This window comes from Schistocerca nitens, chromosome 5 (assembly GCF_023898315.1).
Source record: "Schistocerca nitens isolate TAMUIC-IGC-003100 chromosome 5, iqSchNite1.1, whole genome shotgun sequence".
Classification (NCBI taxonomy): Eukaryota; Metazoa; Arthropoda; class Insecta; order Orthoptera; family Acrididae; genus Schistocerca; species Schistocerca nitens.
The window spans coordinates 195049769-195075783 of NC_064618.1; the positions used below are offsets into that span (position 1 = coordinate 195049769).

Genomic DNA, 26015 nt, shown 5'->3' on the forward strand with positions numbered 1-26015 from the left:
GAACAGTAAGTGGGGGATGGTGGAGGCGATTTCGAGGAGGAAGCAGGAGATGGGCTAAGAGAATACTGGAATAAATACAAATTCGGGTAACACCATGCAAACATGTTGCAAGACCATAAACTGTGAACTTCATTGTTTGGATGGGTAGAGGACATAGCCCATATTACTAAATTCCGCACAATCTCTCCTCAAAAGCAGTGAAGATTTAAGTGCTGGATCTGTGCTGGGGCAACGAAATCACGTGAGGATGTCAGATTAGTGGAGCTATTACAACTTCAGCATCTTGTTCTAACACAGCAGATAAGACTAGGCCGCTTGCACGTTCTACTATCTAAGTAGAAATGAAGACAATGCCCCCTCTGTGTTAACAAAGAGAGAGGATAGCGCACTGCTTCTATTAGGCATACATTAAATCTCTAGGAAAATGAAGTGCTGTGAAGTCGGTGTAGTGTGCAAGCGAAAGAAGGAAGAGGGAAAAGAACTAAACTCTTTATATTTACACTTCTGGCCATTAAATCTGCTACACCTAGAAGAAATGCAGATGATAAACGGGTATACATTGTACAAATATATTACACTAGAACTGCCTTGAGATTACATTTCCACGCAGTTTGGGTGCATAGATCCTGAGAAATCAGTATCCAGAACAACCTCCTCTGGCTGTAATAACGGCCTTGAAACGCAGGGGCATTGAGTCAAACTGAACTTAGATGGCGTGTACAGGTACAGCTGCCCATGCAGCTTCAATGCGATACCACATTCATCTTCGGCCACCACTGACCAGATATTTTCAATTGGTGAGATATCTGGAGAATGTGCTGGCCAGGGCAGCAGTCGAACATTTTCTGTATCCATAAAGGCCCGTACAGGACCTGCAACATGGGGTCTGGCATTATCCTGCTGAAATGTAGGGTTTCGCAGGGATCGAACGAAGGGTAGAGCCACGGGTCGTAACACATCTGAAATGTAGCGTCCACTGTTCAAAGTGCCGTCAATGCGAACAAGAGGTGACAGACGTGTAACCAATGGCACCCCATACCATCACGCCGGGTGATACGCCAGTATGGCAATGACGTATACACGCTTCCAATGTGCGTTCACCGCGACGTCGCCAAACACGGATGCGACCGTCATGATGCTGTAAACAGAACCTGGATTCATCCGAAAAAATTACCCAGGTTCGTCGTTGAGTACACCATCGCAGGCGCTCCTGTCTGTGATGCAGCGTCAAGGGTAACCGCAGCCATGGTCTCCGAGCTGATAGTCCATGGTGCAGCAAACGTAGTCGAACTGTTCGTGCAGAGGGTTGTTGTCTTGCAAACGTCCCAATTTGTTAATTCAGGGATCGAGACGTGGCTGCACGATCCGTTACAGACATGCGGAAACGTGCCTTTCATCTCGACTGCTAGTGATACGAGGCCGTTGGGATGCAGCACGGCGTTCCGTGTCACCCTCCTGAACCCATCGATTCCTGAATCTCGACCAACGTGAGCGGCAATGTCGCGATGCGATAGACTACAATGGCGATAGGCTACAATCCGACCTTTATCAAAGTCCGAAACGTGATAGTACGCATTTCTCCTCCTTACACGAGGCATTACAACAACGTTTCACCAGGCAACGCCGGTCAACTGCTGTTTGTGTATAAGAAATCGGTTGGAAACATTCCTCATGTCAGCACGTTGTAGGTATCGCCATCGGCGCCAACCTTGTGTGAATGCTCTAGAAAGCTAATCATTTGCATATCGCAGCATCTTCTTCCTGTCGGTTTAATTTCGCGTCTGTACACGCCACCTTCGTGGTGTAGCAATTATAATGGCCAGTAGTGTATCTTACTGTAAAGTTTTCAATCTCTGCAGCGAACAGCATGATGAGCTTCCCAATTTTATTTTTAATGTGCTACCCCACATACCCAGGCTCTTTCATCAAAAATGTCACAATCGCATCACAACACAGAACGACTGTTGATACAATCAGCACGGACGGAGCTATCATACACAACTAACCCATTTGTTTTCTTTTTTACATTCTTCTTCTAACAATTTTATCCTCTGTGACAGTCTCGCCATCTCAGATCAGTATCTACGTCCTAAGTTCGGAATTATTTGTTGTATATGTTCGTCGTCCCCTTAAATTAAGCCTTATACTCAATCATCTAATACAATGGAGATTATTCTCTAGTGTTTACCCATATGTCCTGACAATCAGTGCATATGGTGAGTGTTTTACACATGTTCCGCTCCACAACGATTCCTCAGGGATCGCACTCTTACCCTGTTAGATTATTCATATTCCAGTATGCTTCAGTATGATTCTGTAACACCGTATCTCAAACAGTTTGATTCTCTTCTTTTCCGGTGATAGATTCACTTCGATATCATGCTACACCTCAGAAAATTCCTTCTCTAATGAAGGCGTATGCCTGATAAAAGCGGCCTTCTTTTCGCAAACAGTGCAGTCTTTGATTTTGCTGATCTCCTCCGCATGCCCTTCTTGCTTCGTTTGTTATAACTTGCTTCCACGGCAGAAGAAATCATATTTACTACAGTCCCCGATATAACTGTTGGGATTCCCAGCCGTATCTTTCCTGTTGCTTCTCAATACTATCCTCCTTTTGAATATCTCAAGCAACCTCAGTCACTTTCGCCTACCGAACACTGTTTGTAGGCCATCAAATCCCTTGCGAGTTTAGTAGTTCGTGAGTGTTGCTGGACATAACTAAAAGGATAGTCAGAAAAGTTGGACCAGTAGATATGTTCTAGGAATGTAACTGCACAGTACCCTTGCACAAAGGAAGAAACACTTCTATTCATCATCGAAACAAAGAACTACCAATGAACACACGAAAAGACAGGCATACAACAGTAGAACTCAGCGTTAAGAGAGCACAAGAATTTCCGCCTTTTGACGTAGAGGAAAGAGCGGACAGGTGAAAAACAGTACGTGGAAGCCCTGTACGAGGGTAAGAAACCGTCTGCTGACGTGATAGAGGAATGAATGAAAGCCAATTTCGAAGACACAGGGTATCGAATTACAGAGTTTGACAGGTATTTAGGTAACTTTCGATTAGTTATGGCATTAGGTATGAAAAACATTCCTTCGGGGTGAGGTGAGGGGAGGGGGGGGGGGAGGGAATTGCCACTAAGCGACCATGCTGGTGTGTAGAATCTATGGGCCTGGAGTCATGCCCTACTAACTTGTTTTCCGAAAATTACCACGCACACAATACTGCAGGTACTAAAGGCCGATAATTGCGAGAACAATAGCACAATCTACCTACCACCACGCAGTCAAGTTACTGAAGAGCAATGCGGAAGAATGGAAAGAAAACTGAAGATCTTTTTATTTCTTGTGAGTCATCAGTCTCCTGAGTGGTCCGCTGCGGCGCGCCATGAATTCCTCTCCTGTGCCAGTCTTTTCATCTCCAAGTAGCACTTGCAATCTACTTTCACCATTATTTGCTGGATGTATTCCAATCTCTGTCCTTCCTCTACAGTTTTTACTCTCTTCATCTCCCTCTAGTACCACGGAAGTGATTACCTGATGTCTTAACAGATGTCCTACCATCCTGTTCCTTCTTCTTCCCAGTGTTTCCTATACATTCCTTCCATACTAATTCTGGGGAGAACCTCCTTATTCCTCATGTTACCAGTTCACCTTCTGTAGTATTACCTCTCATATGCTTCCATCCATTTCTTTCCCAATTTTCCCACAGTCCTTGTTTCTTAGGAATTTCTTCCTCATCTTAAGACCTATGTTTCATACTAGTTGACTTCTCTTGGCCATGAAATTTCTTTTTGCAGTAGTAGTATACTTTTGATGCCCTCCTTACTTCGTCCGTTTGGGTTATTCTGTTGCCTAGGTAACAGAATTCCTTCACTTCGTCTACTTTGTGACCGTCAAACCTGAAGTTTCTCGCTGTTCGCATTTCTGCTACTTCTCATTACGGTCCTCCTTCGACGATTTACTCTCAGTCCGTATTCTGGACTCATTAGACTGTTACTCTCAATCCTGTTACTCTCAATCCACATTCTGTGAGCATTAGATGCTTCCTTTCATTCAGCAGGTCTTATAATTCTTCTTCACTTTCACTGAGGATAGCAATGTCATCAGCAAATTTTATCATTATATTCTTTCATCTTAGATTTTAATTCCACGCTTGAGTCTTTCTTTTATTTCCGACATCGCTTCTTCAGTATATACACTCCTGGAAACTGAAATAAGAACACCGTGAATTCATTGTCCCAGGATGGGGAAACTTTATTGACACATTCCTGGGGTCAGATACATCACATGATCACACTGACAGAACCACAGGCACATAGACACAGGCAACAGAGCATGCACAATGTCGGCACTAGTACAGTGTATATCCACCTTTCGCAGCAATGCAGGCTGCTATTCTCCCATGGAGACGATCGTAGAGATGCTGGATGTAGTCCTGTGGAACGGCTTGCCATGCCATTTCCACCTGGCGCCTCAGTTGGACCAGCGTTCGTGGTGGACGTGCAGACCGCGTGAGACGACGCTTCATCCAGTCCCAAACATGCTCAATGGGGGACAGATCCGGAGATCTTGCTGGCCAGGGTAGTTGACTTACACCTTCTAGAGCACGTTGAGTGGCACGGGATACATGCGGACGTGCATTGTCCTGTTGGAACAGCAAGTTCCCTTGCCGGTCTAGGAATGGTAGAACGATGGGTTCGATGACGGTTTGGATGTACCGTGCACTATTCAGTGTCCCCTCGACGATCACCAGTGGTGTACGGCCAGTGTAGGAGATCGCTCCCCACACCATGATGCCGGGTGTTGGCCCTGTGTGCCTCGGTCGTATGCAGTCCTGATTGTGGCGTTCACCTGCACGGCGCCAAACACGCATACGACCATCATTGGCACCAAGGCAGAAGCGACTCTCATCGCTGAAAACGACACGTCTCCATTCGTCCCTCCATTCACGCCTGTCGCGACACCACTGGAGGCGGGCTGCACGATGTTGGGGCGTGAGCGGAAGACGGCCTAACGGTGTGCGGGACCGTAGCCCAGCTTCATGGAGACGGTTGCGAATGGTCCTCGCCGATACCCCAGGAGCAACAGTGTTCCTAATTTGCTGGGAAGTGGCGGTGCGGTCCCCTACGGCACTGCGTAGGATCCTACGTTCTTGGCGTGCATCCGTGCGTCGCTGCGGTCCGGTCCCAGGTCGACGGGCACGTGCACCTTCCGCCGACCACCGGCGACAACATCGATGTACTGTGGAGACCTCACGCCCCACGTGTTGAGCAATTCGGCGGTACGTCCACCCGGCCTCCCTCGCTCAAAGTCCGTCAACTGCACATACGGTTCACGTCCACGCTGTCGCGGCATGCTACCAGTGTTAAAGACTGCGATGGAGCTCCGTATGCCACGGCAAACTGGCTGACACTGACGGCGGCGGTGCACAAATGCTGCGCAGCTAGCGCCATTCGACGGCCAACACCGCGGTTCCTGGTGTGTCCGCTGTGCCGTGCGTGTGATCATTGCTTGTACAGCCCTCTCGCAGTGTCCGGAGCAAGTATGGTGGGTCTGACACACCGGTGTCAATGTGTTCTTTTTTCCATTTCCAGGAGTGTATATTGAATAGTGGGGGCAAAAACCTACATACCTGTCTTAATTACTTCTTAATCCGGACGCTTCTTCTTGGTCCTCCATTCTTATTGTGGCCTCTTGGTTCTAGTACAAATTGTATATTACTTGTCTTCCACTGTAGATTATCCCTATATATCTCATAGTTTCGAAGATCTCTTAAATGACATTTAATTTAGATTAGGGAAAGTTAAAGGGAGCAGAGACGCAGTTACGTCGTTGCACTTGATAATGGACGAAAGGCGTATAGAAAAAAAAAAAAAAAAAAAAGACAATCGTTGCCAATCCGGAACACGCGCCTTAAAACTTAAAATGATGCAAGGTGTTAGAAATTCTCAGAAAAATGTGTGTGGCCTGTAGCGAATAACTGGTATTTCACAGTAAGTGCAAAAACCAAGATTAAACAAAAATAATGAAAGGAGAAAGCAAAGTGCTTGGACTAAAAGAGTGTAAGACAAGGATGCATTGCTTTTCACTCCTTGTTCCATCCATACATCGAAAATGCAATAATGGATATAAAAAAACTCAGAGTTGGATTTAAATTCAGGTTGAAAGGATATTAGTGTTAAGATTCGTTGATAGTGCAGTGATCGGTCTAATGATTACAGAATGTGGATTGAGAGTAAAGCGAGGAAAGAGGAAAGTAAGGAGAAAAACCAGTACTGAGAATAGAAAATTAACATCAAATTTTGCGATCATGAAGTAGATGTAGTTAAGAAATTCTGCTGCCCTGAAAGATAAACAAGTAATTAAAAAAAAAAAGAGAAACGCGAATCAAGGAGGAAATTAAAAACAAATTACCACATGCAAAGGGGACAATTCTACCAAAATTTTAGGAGAAATTCCTAAGAATGTACGTCTAAGACTGTCAATAGCAGATTGTGGGAAAACCAGAAAAGAAGAGAATGAGAGTGTCTGAGATCTGCTTTAAACGTTGAAATTTGGGTGAATTTATCAGAACTGAAGAAGCTCTAGTCAGGATGAAGGGAATATGCCGAAAACACTGACAAGACGAATGGGACATGTGTTCTGACATGGCGGAATAACTTTGGTGGTACCCAACAGGCCTATAGAAATTAAAAACTGTAAGGGTAGCAGAGATTGGAATGTATGCAACAAATAATAGACGACGTTGGGTGTAAGTGGTACTCTGAGAGGTATTGCAAAGGAAAAGAAACTGTGGCGCAAAATATGTCAGAGGATCTATGACAAAAAAGGTAGTCATGTTTCCATTAGTAAGTGTTGTTTTTCTATTACGTGCCCCTTTCCATATGTTGCACTAGTGGTCACTTAAAAGCTCCTCGATTTTATTCTCCGTTCTTCAATATATCATTGTTGCCAGAAACTGCATGCATGATTTGTCAAGCTTATGGTGTGACAGTTTTGGTGTATTTGCCTAGCTCCAGCTTGCTGTGTATGGGGGACAGTAACTCATTTTTAGACTGTGATGCGAAAAGAGAAAGCCAGAATTGTAACTAAAATGGATATCATTATATTTACCGAATATAATTATTTTCCAAATATACGGAACGTTCCTAGCCTCAGGTGCTCTTGATAATGCGACCAGATGATACGGATGCGACCTCCCTGTAGGTACATTGAAGCGCTCGGTGGTGTACTTGCCAGCAGGTATGACGTGGAAGACGCAGGGGTGCGGCTGGCGGCCCGCCGTGTTGTCGGCCCAGCAGAGCACGGTGCCGTAGTCCATCTCGGCGACGGGCGTGTAGGCCAGCACGGAGGCGGTGGCGGACGAGTTGAAGCGGTGCGGCGGCACCTCGACGCTCTCCGCCGAGTTGTTGAAGGACCAGCGGAAGGCATCGGGCAGCGGGAAGGCGTCCACGCGGCACAGCACGCGCGCCACTTCGTGCCGCGCCACCGCGTACACGCGCTGCAGCCCGGGCCGGCACACCGGCTTGTCTGCAACGCGGACACACCACTCAGCAAAGGTCCTGTGTCACGACAGACAGTAACACCTACAACACATACTGTAAACCACGCAGCCTGTTAATGCGAAACACGTATGTATAAAAATCTTACGTCTAGATCGCGAATTTTCTTTACTGATTACCGGTTTCGGCTTAATGTCGTTTAGCGTGACAATCATTATAATCACCGTATTCTTAGAGCTAAGTCGCTCTAAAATGAACAACCGTAGTTAGCTGGGTATGTAAAGTGGTAATGTCAATGATAAAATCCTCTAGCGTTGCCAGAACTATTTATTCATTCATATGTCCTGTTTGAGATCATATATCCCCTCTTCAGGAGCATCTTAAAAATTTTTAAATGAATAGTAATACCTATCTACATGGTTAAGATAACCAAAGCTGAAGGGAAGTAACAGAAATTTTTTAGAAAAATAACCTATATGAACACTTGACAGCAAAAAAAGTGGGTCACTGCCGAATACAACCAACATAACGTAGCTGTGTTGCGGGTCCTCTAAACAACAAAACCCCGTGGGATAGTGTCGTTTGACTACACACAATGGGTACCGCAAGAGACTACTAAGAGACCAAAGGTCTTTACAGCAGTCAGTCTAAGCGTCAACTAATATCGTCATACAAAACATATTAGAAAACACGTTCTTAGCGATGATACACCCCATAACACTCATAAACTAACCATAATTACAACAAGTGACACTCCAAAAGTTCTGAGAAAAGGATTATTTTACATATATCGTACAGCAATCCTTAGTCAAAATTAAATACTTGAGACAATATATGGAGTTACAAAGCTCTACGGAAATTGGAAAAAATGTTTTTCGCTCTCTAAATGGTTTTCCATCCACGTGCTGAATGTCGCTCAACGGCGAGTGGCTCTGGAAACTGGATATTGGACGACACACTAGAAAAACGCGATTAACGGCAACAAGCACTCTAAGGAAATCTCAACGTTAACAGCGAATCACCAGTAATATCATTGTTCTCGTAATACATCAACAGCTACGTGTACACAAATTTGAGCTTTATATGACATGACCAACGTCGTCGTTCTGGACCTGGATTCAAACCCAGCACCTATAGCCATTGCCTATAGCCATTGCCAACTAAGCTAAGTTTTGTTTGTGCCTTATTGAGACCGGATCACTAGGCATAAATAGACGTGAAGTATAGACGTCTGCACCAGTATCAGTTATCAATTCAGATCCTGAAAATAAATGACGAAAATGTTTGCACTGAATTGGGAATCCTGTCATAACAATTACTGTCCTGGGGGCTACCCCCAAAAAAGTTTAATATGGTGTCATTCACAAGTAACAAGGTATGCTCATGTTTAAAATTGAAATGCCATCATATAAAGCTTGTGACAGGGATGCGAACCCAGCACATAATCGGATTGTTAACGAAGTACAGTCATGCTCAAAAGTATCCGAACGACCTGGATTGCATTTCGCCTGATTCCCATGCAACCCACATAACGCTGCTGTCTAGCAGTTCCTCTAATCGCTCCTTCGTACAGTCGTTTGACTTTTGAAAATGGTTCCAACAAGTCACCATTAGAAAACAATGCTCTGTATCGCCATAACTCAGGATGTAAAGTAATATTACGATACTAAAAATATCAGGTAACATCTCATCACAGATAAGACTGTCCTTAAGGCTTGTAAGCTCGCATTTATTGCAATAACTGACATACCTGAAATGTTACCACTCTTATTATTACGTCAGATAGGTAATAAACGTAGTAAGTTCGTCGAATTCATTCAAAGTAACACACCATACTTGTTATTTAACACAAAATGCCATTAAAAATTGACATTATTCACGAGCAGGTAGTTGAGAATATGTATGAACTTCAAATGACACGACGAACCGACTCGTTCTGCATATGGATTCAAACCCAGGTCATGCAAACTAAGATTTCGTGTCAGACGGAAATTAACAGTCATTCTTGACTAGGCATAAAGAGTGATATACCTCATTTTTAGACAGTATCAGTTAGCAAATATCAACTATAAATTACATAACGTAACGCTTTTAACGGACTCAAATTCCTGCCCAGCATCTATTGTCCCTGTTAACGAACTACGAGAGATGTTAAATATTGCTACTTCACAAGTAACTTACTTGTAATGCAGTGAGGTAAAGCTTTGCGTTGGTCAGGGATTCGAACCCAGAACTTAATCGGATTGTTATCGAAGCACAATCAACTTTGAGATATCGGATTTTCTCGGCAGTAGGTAGATGTATTAAATGGAATGACGATACGAAACATTAATTTTTCCTTCCCAGGACTCCAACTCGGCACATATCACTGTTATATTCTAGAGAAAAGTATCGTTAAGTATGGGTTTGTCACACCAGCAGCGACATGTGAGCATGTTTGAACTAGAAATAATATCACGAAGTGTTCAGTGCTGACTGAGATTCGAACCCCAAACATATCGTTGTTGGCTACACACAAAAAGACGACACTTACCGAATTTTTCTCCACCAGCAGCTCGGAATAACATCCTTCAACTTACAGTGATCTCGCAAATAGTTCTGTGTCTCAATGGGAGTCAAAAACGTCAGATATCGTTAGTGTTGACAACGAATGAAAATGCATTATAAATAAAAATTATTATCCACCAGCAGATAGGTGTTCTCATGCTAGAGCTTGATAATACATAGTGAAACGTTGAGTACTGGGCCAGGATTCCAACCCATTCATGCGCAATATGTGGAGATGTTGAGGAATCTGCAGTTTTAAACAAACAACAACAGTACATTCATTTACTTGGTTGACCGAATCGCCATGAACTAGCTGCCTTGGCTACCCAGTGCATGCATTCGACACTATTTTGTAATCACCGAAATAAAATAACGTAACTGCCACCTACACAGAACTGCCAACAGTGTAGGAAGCAGAATTTAAATAGGAAGTGTTCCTTTCCATTTGAGCTACTCTATTGCGCTATCTGTTTGTTGAAACCATCGGGCAGTGCAAAAGAAATGCTGTAACTGTCTGTAGTTATCAATTTAATGGAACTTTGAACATAATTCTTTTCACTTCACAACCCAAAATAGTCGCACGTGGAAAAACGGCTAACTTCTGCGTCATTTTGTTCTTTTCAGGTTTAATAGATGGCCAGGCAGCAGATGCGCTCGAAGCTTTTGTATTATGTATGGGGAGAGCGCATTGTGCCAAAATAGTCAGAAAAGTATTTTCTACATTAGCTGTCGTCTGGTAGTGGCATTTTATTCTTCTTCAAACCTTGTTTGTCATCATTAACTCAGAACAAGTTTTCTACATGCATGTAATCAATAAACTGCATGTGCATTGTCAGACGGTTATAGATAACATCAGAGAAATCGCATATATCATTGATGATTAATTTCTCTTTCATGTTTAGTATTGTTTTAACAACTATAAAAGAAACCTTACGAAAACTGTGCACTGTCTTGTAAGAAATGAAATAAAACTACCCAAGATAACCTTACGACGAAAGCAAGTCTGTTTTTACAAAACTGAGTGTCTGTACACAAGCGTGCCTCTATCTGCACGAATTAGTAAAACACTATTTACCTAGATTTCGGTTGGGTCTGTGTTTAAATAGTATTCTGTGTCATACTCAACAGGTATGCAAACGTGGCATTTCACGAATAAAGGTGCGTATTCCTAGAAACCCAAAATTTGCTTGTCAGCAGCGGAAAGAGGCGTTACCTGTTGTGTAGCAGTGTAAGTTTTTCTCTATTGCACTATGAGCTGAAAGTATTTTCTTACGATTTGATTATCGATGTTTGATCTGACTGCTTGCAGCTCTTACACAGAAGGGATGAAAACGTTACATTTAGCGAGGATGGAACCGCGAACCATAACAGTGGCGTTTCCACAGGTCAGCAAGTCAACACATAGCTAGCGGATAGATATGGTTTGCGCCTTCCTCTTACGAGGCCACTAGTGGCTAGAACTCGTAAACCGCTATTTACAGGACGAGATTAGTTGCGATTGCCACGTTCAATGGCTTTGCTGGGCTGAAAACCGTAAATTTGCACCTCAAGCGATAACAACTCAGGTTATTCAATGGAAATGACACGAGAAATCAAGTGAACTTTGAGGCTTAATTTCGTGCACACCAGGAAGTAACTCGTCGATCACAGAGTTGCCAAACATACCTTGCGTTGTTGCCAAATCTCAGTTACATTACCAGCAGGAAGAAGACGAACCGATGTGCTCCTACAGCGGGCTGGGAAGTGACCATAGCAGGCGCCTCAAAGACGCGACTGCTATGGCCTGGAATACGTAATGCGTCTGATTCGCATTTCTCTAACTAGGTTTAGGGACTGGAGCTTAGTTGCTAGTAATATTCAGAACTGACTGCTACCATGCATCATAAATCAGTAACTCTCATAGTTGTTTTTATATTTCTTTCGTAACTGTACTCAAAACTAAGAAACTCATTCACGGACGTTTTCGTGCCTCGCCGATAGTTGAGCACAACAAACAAATAAAAATAAAATGAGAATGTGTGTGTGTGTGTGTGTGTGTGTGTGTGAGAGAGAGAGAGAGAGAGAGAGAGAGAGAGAGGGTAAAAATTGTTGTAAAGAAATTGAATACTGGTATGTAAAGAAATATTTTATTGAAATCACTCGTTCCACATCATTACGAAATGTCGTGTTCATGATCTATGGAACAAGTATTAATCTAATCTAATCTAATCATATCATATTGCTGACTATCCATGAAGAGTCATGAAGTACCGAAATTTTCGCCTATATCAGTAACAAAATCTAAACTTGAAAATAAAAGACGACAGTTTTTGGTAATAAACTGGGACTCCTATCAAGACCCTTTCATCCCTGTTAACTAACCATGAAAGATGTCTGATATACTTCAATTCAGAAGTAACAAAGTGTGTATGAATTTAAAGATGAAGCGCATGATGTGAAGTTCAGCGACGGAGATACGAACCCAAGACGTAATCGGATTGTTAACTAAGTAAAATAAAATGTGACGTATCGGTTTTTCTTGCCAGCTGCTAGGTGTTTAATCTAATATAAGGACACAAATTTTTGTGCCTGAGCGACAATCGAAACGCAATCCTATCGTTCTTCTTTATTGTCCACGAATATTGCTTAAGTATCAATTGCTTACTTACCAACAGTAAGATGTGTGCGTGTTTGTCTAGAAATTATTGGCAACATGAACAGACATTAAAATGCACGTTAATTTTCACTAGCAGGCTGGTGTGCACGTGATAGGGCTTGAAATGAAATTATGAATATTTTTGTACTGGATCAGGATTCGGACCCACATATTTACCTTTGGAGGAGACCTAGAGATGACTGCAGTCTTGGGAAAAGGAATGAAATGATTGAACTATACTGTTCCGAGAGATTCAGATCTTCGAAAGAGGAGATACGAATTCGAATCAAAGTCCAGCACCAAATTTTTCAACGTCTCTAGTTCAATCAAGTACAAGTAAAATAAGAGCCCTGTTTCTTTAGACGGCTATCAGTTCATCAAATAAAATAAAATTTTGTAATGTAAGTTTACTGGTGACAGTATTTCTGTTTACCTTGACCTCCACCTATGTCATTTTCCAACGTAAACCGGCGCTGCCCAGTTTTGAATGAAGGAACGTGATGTTTAATGCGGATTCTGGATTATAGCAGCTTTCTCTTGAGGTTACCAGAGGTAAAGTAAATCTGTTTGTGCCTCTTAAAAGTAAATGCCTGAACCCACGTATTGCACTTGTGATAGTTCGTTCCACCAGACCATTGTGGCCACATTTCCCAGCCCCAGGAGTGTGCTGTAATGGATGATGTGCTTAGCTTACTAAACTACTCACGGTGGAAAAAAACGCGATTCTATTAAATGGTTAAGTAGAAGCAAGCTTCTGACGTGGAGATTATGCTGTTCTCATGCCAGCAGGATGTAAAGACTCTTCTAGGCGTCATAACCTCGATTTGAAGCCATTTTGAAATTTTCACTAATGCAGGAAATTTCTTAGATCCAGAAAATCGACTGTGAAGTGTGAAGTTACCGGATAATTCGATTATCACCGTCGTTATTACTATCATTTTCTTCCTACCGCTGCTGGAACACATGTGCTTGAAGATCATGTAAGTCCTTTTGATCATTATAGAAGTAGTTGCCCAAGAACAAGTTCTTTCCCTGTCTACGAATCCTTTTCATGTTAATATCAAACATCAGCAATTACTCGTAGATCACATTAAAACTAAAGTAATTGATGAAGACGTTACCTGATAACGAAAACGCGCTGCCTTTCTTCACTTACTTGCGCCTAGAAATGGCTGTCGAATACTGCCAAACCGAAAGCCAAGCGATCGTACTGCCTTCCAATATACGTCGCTGTCGGTTCTTCCATATGATTTGGTCGACGTGACCTGTTTCAAGTTGTGTATGACACATAATGTTTTAGAAAATCATTTGTTTTCCTTTGCAATAAATAGAAAGATTTTCATTCTAACAAGGGAACCTCCCCATCGCACCCCCCTGAGATTTAGTTATAAGTTGGCACAGTGGATAGGCCTTGAAAAACCGAACACAGATCAATCGAGAAAACAGGAAGAAGTTGTGTGGAACTGAAAAAAATAAGCCAAATATACACTGAGTAGTCCATGTGCAACATAGGGGACATCAAGGATGTTATCAACTCAGGAGCGCCGTGGTCCAAAGGTTAGCATGAGCAGTTCCGGAAGGAGAGGTCCTTGGTTCAAGTCTTCCCTCGAGTGAATAGTTTAATTTTTTATTTTCAGACAATTATTATCTGTCCGTCCGTCCGTCCGTCCGATGCAAGGTACCTACGCCGTAGTATGGGGACGTTGTATGAAAACGTAAAAATCATATGTTTTGACAGAGCACACGGAAAACTGTGCGACTGTGAAACTGTTGCATTCATTTATTGCTGTTTATATGAAAAAACTCTTATGTTTTCATCACTTTTTTGGGAGTGATTATCACATTAACAAGAAAACCTAAATCGGGCAGGGTAGAAGAATCTTTTTACCCATTCGCCAAGTGTACAAGTTAGGTGGGTCAACAACATATTCCTGCCATGTGACGCACATGCCGTCACCAGTGTCGTATAGAATATCAGACGTGTTTTCCTGTGGAGGAATCGGTTGACCTATGACCTTGCGATCAAATGTTTTCGGTTCCCATGAGGCACGTCCTTTCGTCTACTAATCGCACGGTTTTGCGGTGCGGTTGCAAAACATGGACACTAAACTTATTACAGTGAACAGAGACGTCAATGAACGAACGTACAGATCATAACGTTGCGACAATAAAGAAAGTAAAATTTTCGTCCGAGGGAAGACTTGAACCTAGAACCTCTCGTTCACAGCTGCTCACGCTAACCACGGGACCACAGCGCTCCTGAGCTCAGATTGTACTTGACGTTGCATATCTTGCACATGGACTACTCAATTTGTATATTTTGCTTATTTTTTTCATAGTTCCACACAACTTCTTCCTGTTTTCTCGACTGATCTGTGTTCAGTTTTTCAAGGCCTATCCACTGTGCCAACTTACAACTAAATCTGAGGGGGGTGCGATGGGGAGGTTCCCTTGTAAGCTATCCAAGTCAAAATTTTCGCAATATTAGTTCAAATTTAATATTCGCTTCCATAACGTAAGGAAAGTATTTCACAGTTGCAAAACCCGCATCCGACTCACTGTCCTTACACTTAGTCGCTGGCCATAAATTCTAGCTCAAAGTGACGCCAGTTTAAGTAACCTAATGGAGCGAAGACTGTTTGGCAGTGCTCTTTCTCACCGGAAAATATGCAGTTCACTCATTGGGCTCCATAAGTACACTGTAACAGTAATTTCTGTGTGTATGTAATGCATACGGATTGTGGAATTTAGTGGTGCTCTCTCTTCCACTTCTGTGTACAATATGCTGGACCTAAACGGGCCCTTTGTCATTACAGGCCCTGGGCGGTGCAACACCATATTGACATCCGTAATGTGCTTATACTGACAACCTCATTGTTCGTTTTACCCGATTTTGTAATCATTTAAGTAAAACAACATTACCTTCGAGTGGGAGACATTTCGTCCCCCTTTTCCTTCTGTGAAATTTGTCAGTAAGCTTTTTGCCTTCGAATCAGTGAAATGCGGCAGAGTACGGCTGATAAACGATTTACAAACCACGATTTAGTGCCGTTAACACGATTTCTTTAAACACTGGCGTAGCTGAAGGAATTTAGTTTCTTCTTAAATCGTCTTATGCAGCAACGTTCACAGATATCTCAAATAGGAAAAGCCCTTTATCCAGGTACGTAGGTTGTAAAACAGACTTCCCGCAGTTTGTGTCAGGTTGATCTTTTCGTCCGATAGCACTGCGTAAGTATTTTGTGTAACAAGTATTAAAACCGAGCGAGGTGGCGCAGTGGTTAGACACTGGACTCGCATTCGGGAGGACGACGGTTCAATCCCGCGTCCGGCCATCCTGATTTAGGTTTTCCGCGATTTCCCTACATCGCTCCAGGCAAATGCCGGGATGGTTCCTCTGAAAGGGCACGGCCGACTTCCTTCCCTAATCCGATGAGACCGATGATCTCGCTGTCTGGTCTCCTTCCCCAAACAACCCAACCCAACCCAAGTATTAAAGTAGTGTTCCTGTAGCTGTGGGAATCATTGGTAGAAAACGAGTTTCACACCAATGGGTACAGTACTGATAAATATTCAAAATGATTATCAACCTAAGTCTGCGTTCATCCACAAACAGAGGCGTATTTGTAATATTGAAGCTAGACTAGGTATCCTTGTCTTCCTTGAGTGGGCATTGGAAGGCGTTTACGCACACGTATACGAGGGTAATCCCAAAGGTAAGGTCTCCTAAGGGACACACAAGCGCCAACGCAGGCACAAACGAGAGGTCCTTAATTTTAATGGCAAGCAGAAACCACAGTGTTGGCTGCATGGAGGCAAGGCGATAAAGAGCAAGACTATGGATACGAAGGTCTCAGGTTCGATCAATCACCAGTCCCACGATTTTTATGTGCCGTTTTACACATATTTCCCCTGGGGCATTGTTTGTTGATGTGAAAAATGCCGAGTTGCACTGTGGTCCGAAAGCCACGTAAAACTGTAGGTTCCCCTATTAACTGGCTAGGTAAGTCAACTCAAAAGTCGGGTGAAAGCAACAGCATACCACCTCTAACAAGGCCGTGCCTATTAAAGCACTGTGGTGTTCAAACCACTCTTGCGACTGATGACTGCTTTACTTTCTATGGGTTCAAAAACTAATGATCTTCGGGTTATTAACATTTTTGTGTTTTCATGCTGTAGCTTTGATACCAGTAAACGTAAGTAACCGGCCGAGCACTGTCACCGTTAGAGTTGTCAAGGTGGTAGACGACGATGCTGTCTACCCCAGTTACAATTTTGGTCATGACTATGTTTCAGTCGAATACACCTCTATGGGCCTTTCTGCGTATTTCAATATATACTTTTATACACTTGCTACGCTTCCAAATTGATATCTGATAGAGCTGTATTTAGCAACATGAATCAGATATGTTTTCCGTGCCATATATCGGACAACACGTCAGTGCAGCGAGATTTCCTTTCTGTGATAGGTTTCACCCCACTGAATGCGAGCAAGCTCACGAATAGACTGTCAATAACTGGAATTACGCAATAACACACTTAAGTTTTATTTTTGCATTATGTATCCCGATGAAAATAACTGTAAACAGGTTATATGCCTACTTGCTTATTATCGCGCTTCTAGTTGCTTTCCTCAAAAAATTAAAATAAAAATAAAAAGTGGAGGGCAGAGAGAGAAAACAGAAATGTATTTCAAATATCAGCTCAGTGACGTCATGTTCGTCTCGTGATGAAAAGCAAGGATAGTTGATAGGTAATATCTCGTTGTACTAGCGATATGTATGGCTACAGGGTTCTTTGTTTTCTCTCTGCTAACAACTAGAAGAGAATTCAGTAACAAACTGGTAAGAACACCTACTCAGTGCACCAATTAAACACTCAGCCATTCTTGGTTATTTTGTTAATCGTCTGTAATGCAGTAAAGAGCCTTGATTATTGATTTGTAATTACTACCATTGTTATTGTTATTCGTCACCCCACAACAGCTTTCCTATCACTCATTGGCGCCGATGCACGTAACTAATGGATCAGGATGAATGGAATGTGGGATGTTTCGTCACGGAGAATATTTATCTCGGCGTCTTGTGTCAGGGTAATATAAAAATCTGAATAAGAAAAGACGACAATAACACCCAACTATTTCTGTCCACTTAACACCATGACGACAGACAAATTGGCGTCTCACTGTACTTTGATTATAATTCTTTAGCCTTTTTGCGACCTCATTTTAATACCTCGTGGGAACAGGCACAATATTTTGATTTTTGAACACAGAACAATAACACACAAATATAGTAGATCGAAGGATATAAAGAAAAAATCAGACTCATGGGTGTGGATTCAGTTCATCATAAGAAGACTAAACAAGAGGGAAACATTACGAAAGCAATGAATACGCTGGTTAGTATACATTATTTGTATAGATCTGAAGATGAAAAAGCGCAGATCTGCACAGTGCCCGCATGTGCACTTTAGTTTCTGTCTTAATGGGCATAATTTTCAGTTTCTTCTCTTCTGAATTATCAAATGAATTGATTATTACGTGCTACAGAATAATTAGGTAACTGTGTTTCTTACAGCTTCCATTCGCACCAGCGTTTTTCTACATTCTCGTGCAATTCATGAAATTCTACTTGTATGATCACAAGACTGCACATAGATACAATCGATTTCCAGGTGCAAAGTGTTTGTTATCTTACTTTTCGTGACAGGTTGGCAAAGTTGGTTTCCAAAGACTTTTTATTGTACTGAAATAATCTTTTGTCACAAAGTAACAAGGTAAGTGTTTTATTCGTATATATTTTGTGGGAAACTGTAATCGTGATGGAAGATTACACACCTGAATGTTTGACACAGCTGGTAGGAGAAAACGCTGCATATTAACCAAACCCCGCGCCTCCTCTCCGTATCCTCCTATGACACGAGCACAGGATTCTCCTCCTATAACGCTACAGAGCTGTTCCTACCACAGCTGTGAATTGGCAACATCGTCAGAAACATTTGGCAACATTGTGACAGTGCAATCAGTTCCGCGTATGGTACTGAACTGACTCGCTAAATTCACTTGATATTCCCTTTCCATTTGAATGACTCGTGGTATATAATCCTCACGTAAACTAAGACACTGAGACAGAGATTTCAATTTTTTGGCTAAAGAAATGCTATTCTTCACATAAGTGACAACTTTTAATGTCTTTCACGATGCGTTATGAGCCTGAGCGACCAATACCATGACGAGAGTGGCGTGCTGGCAGCAGTGTGTCCGTAGCCCCGTGGTACCGCCCGTGTCTCGTGTTCCAACTGTTAAAAAAATCGTCAGTTCTAACCTTGGTACGGGCAGCGCGTGCGAGCTTTTTTTGTGTATTATTTCATGGAGCTGCGAATTCTCAGAAAAAATTCTGTAACAAAATCAAAAGAAAACCTTTACACATCAAATCGTCTTGGCAGCTCGACTCAGTAAGTTGTGTTAATTGTCGTAGATCTCTGCTTTCTGACTGCCAAGCTGCTATACAATACAAGCGCCTCTGAAGAAATTCGAATCGACCGTCAACGATACGAAATTCAATAATGTTCTTCACTTAAGACTCCCATGCCAGGGTGATAAGTATGAAGGAAATAAATCGATTATCAAATCGCAAGAAAATACTTTCAGCTCAAAGTGCAATGGTGAAAAACTTACAATGCTGCACAACAGGTAACGCCTCTTTCCGCTGCTGACAAGCAAATTTTGAGTTTCTAGGAATACATAACTTTATTTATGAAATGCTACGTTTGCATGCCTGTTGAGTATGACACAGCATACCATTTAAATACAGACCCAATCGAAATCTAAGTGAGTAGTATTTTACTAATTCGTGCAGATAGAGGCACGCTTGTGTACAGATACTCAGTTTCGTTAAAACAGACTTGCTTTCGTCGTAAGGTTATCTTGGGTAGTTTTATTTCGTTTCTCACAATACAGTGCACAGTTTTCGTAAGGTTTCTTTTATAGTTGTTAAAACAATACTAAACATGAGAGAGAAATTAATCATCAACGATATATACGAATTCTCTGATGTTATCTATAACAGTCTGACAATGCACATGCAAATTATTGATTACATGCATGTAGAACACTAGTTCTGAGTTAAAGCTGTCAAACAAGGTTTGAAGAAGAATAAAATGCCACTACCAGACGACAGCTAATGTAGAAAATACTTTTCTGACTATTTTGGCACGATGCCCTCTCCCCATACATAACACAAAAGCTTCGAGACGCATCTGCTGCCTGGCCATCTATTAAACCTGAAAAGAACAAAATGACGCAGAAGTTAGCCTTTTTTCCACATGCGACTATTTTGGGTTGAGAAGTGAAGAGAATTATATTCAAAGTTCCATTGAATTGATAACTTCAGCAGACAGCATAATTGCGTTTTAAAAATGTAGTAGCGAATGTAATAGAACACGCGACGTCTTATCGACAGTGCACGACGCTTACCGTTACGCTACTAGCGGTGACGAGCTGCAGCACATCTGGAAGTGACCAACAGTTCCTCCAGAGCTTCGGCATTCCACAGTGCTGTGAGATAATGCATATGGCCGGATTTAGACTTCCGAGAGACACAGTGACAGCATTTCTTTTGCACTGCCCGATGGTTTCAACAAACAGATAGCGCAATAGAGTAGCTCAAATGGAAAGGAACACTTCTTATTCATATTTCTGCATCCTACACTGTTGGCAGTCCTGTGTAGGTAGCAGTTACGTTATTTTATTTCGGTGATTACAAAATAGTGTCGAATGTATGCACTGGGTAGTCAAGGCAGCTGGTTCATGGCGATTCGGTCAACCAAGTGAATGAATGTATTGAACATCCTGCGAACCACTACAGGGAGCCTGTGTGTCAGAATTCTCAGCTTGTGTGTCGCAACGGTGTTATGATAGAGAAATGAGTCTTAGAGAAGAGGGTTTGGTGGTCTGTTGGACTGATGATAGTTTCATATGATGATTGTCTCGGTTCGATTCCAACTTCTGCCGATGTATTTTGATAGGGAGAGGCAGATTCTATTCTCTTCTGGCTACCCCAAGTGAAGAAGGTATAATGGCATTGTGGTCTGAAAATCACATTGAACATGATATTCCTTCTCTACCAAGCAGACGTTAGATGGAACCACAGTAAAGAGTGGCGACATGTACAAACTCTATCACCAGTAACCTTTCTTATACCAGTTATTTACTTCTAGTGACGAAATAAACCCTGTGTATTGTCACAGGACACTTATTCCATCTTTTATTTGACCTTCTGTATTACGATAAAATTGATTGTGAACTGGGAATGCAACTCAGACCGCCCTTAACGCGGAATTTGATCCCTTCGTAACAATATAGCTCGACTAAAACTTGTTGTTTGTTCAAAACTGCAGATTCCTCAGCATCTCCACATATTGCGCATGAATGGGTTGGAATCCTGGCCCAGTACTAAAATTTTCACTATGTATTGTCAACCTCTAGCATGAGAACACCTATCTGCTGGTGGATAATAATTTTTATTTTTAATGCATTTTCATTCGTTGTCAACACTAACGATACCTGACGTTTTTGACTCCCAGTGAGACACAGATCTATTTGCGAGATCACTGTAAGTTGAAAAATGTTATTCCGAGCTGCTGGTGGAGAAAAATTCGGTAAGTGTCGTCTCTTTGTGTATAGTCAACAACGATATGTTTGGCGTTCGATTCTCAGTCAGCACTGAACACTTCGTGATATTATTTCTAGTTCGAACATGCTCACATGTCGCTGCTGGTGTAACAAACCCATACTTAACGTTCCTTTTCTCTAGAATATAACAGCGATATGTGCCGGGTTGGAGTCCTGGGAAGGAAAAATTACTGTTTCGCCTCGTCATTTCATTTAATACATCTAGCTACTGCCGAGAAAATCCGATATCTCAAAGTTGATTGTGCTACGATAACAATCCGATTAAGTTCTGGGTTTGAATCCCTGACCAACACAAAGCTTTACCTCACTGCATTTCAAGTAAGTTACTTGTGAAGTAGCAATATTTAACATCTCTCGTAGTTCGTTAACAGGGACAATAGATGCTGTGTAGGAATTCGAGTCCGTTAAAAGTGTTACGTTATGTAATTTAAAGTTGGTATGTGCTAACTGATACTGTCCAAAAATGAGGTATATCACTCTCATTATGCCTAGTCAGGATTGGCTGTTAATTTCCGTCAGCCACGAAATCTTAGCCTGCATGATTGGTTCATATGGCTATGGGACTCAACATCTGAGGTCATCAGTCCCCTACAACCTAGAACTACTTAAACCTAACTAACCTAAGGACATCACACACATCCATGCCCGAGGCATGATTCGAACCTGCGACCGTAGCAGTCACGTGGTTCCGGACTGAAGTGCCTAGAACCGCACGGCCACCGGGGCCTAGCCTGCATGACATGCGTTTGAATCCAAATGCAGAACGAGGCGGTTCGTCGTGTGATTTGAAGTTCATACATATTCTCAACTAACTGCTCGTGAATAATGTCAATTTTTAATGACATTTTGTGTTAAATAACAAGTATGGTATGTTACTTTGAAGAGGAAATCATGAATACGACGAACTTACTACGTGCATTAGCTATCTGACGTAATAATGAGAGTGCTAACATGTCAGGTATGTCATTTATTGCAATAAATGTGAGCTTACAAGCCTTAAGGACAGTCTTACCTGTGCTGAGGTGTTCCCTGATATTTTTTGTATCGTGGTCTTACTTTACATCCTGATTTATTGCGATACAGAGCAGTGTTTTCTAGTGGTGATTTGTTGGAACCATTTTCAATACTCGAACTACTATAGCAAGGAGCGATTAGGGGACCTGCTAGACAGCTGCGTTATGTAGGTCGCACGGGAATCAGGTGAAATGCAATTCAGGTCGTTTGGATACTTTTGAGCAAGGCTGTACATAAAATCAGAAGTTAAATATCAAATGATTTCACCAATAGCGAAATGCTGGAACCTTAATTGACGATAGAATTGTTTTTGCCTGACTGGGGTTCGAAGCCAGCATCCAGCACCGTAGTTTTCTAGCCAGGAACAGACGATAAATAGCTATTGTTGGTTCACCAGTAGGGAGATGGGTTCATGTTTAGCTAGACATCAGGCGACGAAAAGTTCTGTGCTGAATGGAATTCAAACCCCGCACACGTGGTCATGAAGAAACTTTAACTACCAAATTCTTTTTCCAATAATAGCTAGGAATGGCATGTTTGTACTTTCAATGATGTAATGGAAAACACTCTACTGGCTAGAAGTCGTTGGTGATCACAACGAACACAACGTCAAACCCAAATCCGTTTTCACTAGTAGGATGGAGAGGAATGTTTGAACTTGAAAAGATCTAAGGAAACGTTTTATCTTGTAATGTTGTGATAAAAAGCTCATCATGTGGCTGTGAGTTGAATCGAACACGTTACAGCTGACAACGCCCGAAGAGACGTTGGAGATGCAACTATTTTTCACCAGTAGGTCGGAGTGCACATGCTGGGGCTTAAAATGAAATAATGAATATTTTGTGCTGATCAGGATTCGAAACCAGACAGGTGCCTTTCGAGGACGCCTAGAAGAGTTTGCCATCTTCGGGAACACAGTCAAATCGAATTCTAATCCCAGTCCAGCACCACAATTTTCAACGTCTCAGTTTCAAATAAAGTTAGAGCCGCGTGAACTTACATGGCCCTTGGTTCATTAAATGAAATACGTTTTCTAGTTTACGACGGCTTGCTGGTGACAGAGTCTCTGCCTTACGGGGTTTCTCCATCTGTCACAGCTCAAACGAATGCCCAGTCGGCAGCGAAGGGATGTTATCTTTACTGCGGATATTGAACTACGGAGCTTACTGGCGTTCTGCACTTGGCGTTACTAGGGGTGAAGGAGAGCTACCTGTGTGTGTTAAAAATCTACGCCTGACGTGAGATGTGAACCTACACGTTTTACACATCAATACAAGATTAATCCACCAGACCACAGAACCCCCTGCCAAGCACATAATTACGAATTGCAGAGTATTCATTTAGATGTAGATGCAGATGTCAAGGGACGCGTAACAGGAAGGAGGGCGGGATCTGGGAATGGATAGAAGTGCAGAAGTGCAAAATATAAGCGTGAAATGCTTGCAAAGTATTGCTTCCTTAAATGTGTGCCACAGTTCGTTTTATCTTAGGACCGAGAGATAAGGAAGGACTGTTCTCAGAACGAAGAATGGGTTATAGGGAAGGGGAGATCAAAGAATACGGTTTCATAGGTTGTGAGAGGAATGATAGAGAGTAAAGACAGCAGCAATTAAAAGAGAAAATGTAGCGTCATTGGAAACCGCTAGATTTGTTTACAGAGATTTGGGGGAGTGTAATAGAAGGGCACTTGCGGCGTTAATGTCAGAGAGAGTGTGAGAGAGAATAGATGAGATATTAACAACGAGTAAACATAAATGTTCAAATGTGTGTGAAATCTTATGGGACTTAACTGCTTAGGTCATCAGTCCCTAATCTTACACACTAATTGACCTAAATTATCCTAAGGACAAACATACACACCCATGGCCGAGGGAGGTCTCGAACCTCCGCCGGAACCAGCCTCACAGTCCATGACCGCAGCGCCTCAGACCACTCGGCTAATCCCGCGCGGCCAGTAAACGTAATATGAAATCGTTGGCGTATTGTGTGGAGGACGGAGGGTGTATTCATGGATGGAGGGGAAGAGAGAGACGTATTTGAAATAACAAAAACTACTGTGACAGAGTCCATCTACGCTGATTAGTTTCTAAGTATGAAGACAGGGTATAAATGAAATCAAAATAGAATGCTTATCAAACTGTATATAGAAAAGAAACCCACTTGAATTAAAAGGGCAACTTAAACGAAAGCTAACCCATGTTTTATCTTTTCTGTTGCCACGCGATCTTCCATTAGCTCCCAATGAGGAAAAATGACGAAAAAGAACACATAACAAAACATTTTAAGAACTTTAATATTTTATCGAGAATCCTTCATTATTTTGTACTTCAATCACGCGTCTTGGCATATAATGTATAAGCCGTCGGACGTATAAGCAACTTCCTCCCAGGCTTCCACGACGCAGTCCCAAAGAGCGTCCGCAGTAGTTGGTTGGTTTCGTGGCCAGTTGTCTGTTAATGTTCTAGCGACCTCAGCCCACATGTTTTCCATGGAGTTCATATCAGCCGCCCGTGGCGGCCAGTCCATGACGTTAAAGCCAATCGTGGAGAGCCGCTGCTGAACAAATGCAGACTTGTGAATAGGAGAATGGTCCTCTTCCAATGTGACGTCCCCTTCTGCGTACAGCATTCACACTGACGGACGCATCACATTTTCCAATATATGGGCACACAGCGCGCTGTCCAGAGTTCCTTCTATCCTGTGAAGAATTCCTGCCCCTCTCGCAGAATTCCAACCCCAGCAGGTAACAGATAGCCGGCCACTTCTTCTCGTCGTGGTTACATATTCGCGTCGATGGCGAGTCCCTTGCAGCCTGTAAACGATTCGTGGACCGTCGTTATTTGTGGAAAACGCCTTCTCATCAGTGAAAATGAAGTTGTCCCACGACGCTCTCAGATGGAGCTCCGCAAATGCTAGCCGGTATAAAACGTGGTCTTCGCTGAGCTCTTGTTTCACGGCGGAGCGTCGTGCATGCAGTCCAGCGTCCCTCAGCCTTCGGCGAATCGTGTCACTGGAGCCGGGGAAGTTGGTCTCCCGCCGCAACTGCTTCGCGTTCAGAAAGGTATTTTCTCTGCTCCTAGACACTAGGTGCCTGTCTTCCTGCGGTGAGATCACTGTCTTTCTGCCTGAGCCAGGAGCCCTGTTGGTGGTGCCTCTTTCAAGCCAGATTCTCCACCATCTCGTTGCAGTGGTATGTGGTACGCCATACCGTCTGCCAGCTTCTCTGATGGAACATCCTTTATCCTCAATGAGCGCGACGACTCTACCTCGGTCGGCCGGAGTGGCCGAGCGGTTCTAGGCGCAAGTCTGGAACCGCGCGACCGCTACGGTTGCAGGTTCGAATCCTGCCTCGGGCATGGATGTGTGTGATGTCCTTAGGTTACTTAGGTTTAAGTAGTTCTAAGTTCTAGGGGACAAATGACCTCAGATGTTAAGTCCCATAGTGCTCACAGCCATTTGAACCATTTTTTGACTCTACCTCGAATAGACCTCTCCCAGTGAGCCATTACGGCAGACAGCCTGATGTGTATTTCTGCTTGTCGCTCTTATACTGATTCCAGGAGAGGAGGTAAACATATTTACGTCAAACGGAGCGGCAGAGGCATGCGGCGCAGCG

The 26015-nt window shown here is 42.7% G+C and overlaps 1 protein-coding gene across 1 annotated transcript in view; it reads right to left on the reverse strand.

Annotated features, from left to right (window-relative positions):
- The window catches only part of LOC126260341 (nephrin-like), a 551200-nt gene that overhangs the window by 52612 nt on the left and 472573 nt on the right, over positions 1-26015 (reverse strand). The window contains exon 9 of the mRNA XM_049957665.1: positions 7243-7536. Coding sequence (XP_049813622.1) covers positions 7243-7536 — 294 coding nt within the window. The remainder of the gene's footprint in view (positions 1-7242; positions 7537-26015) is intronic.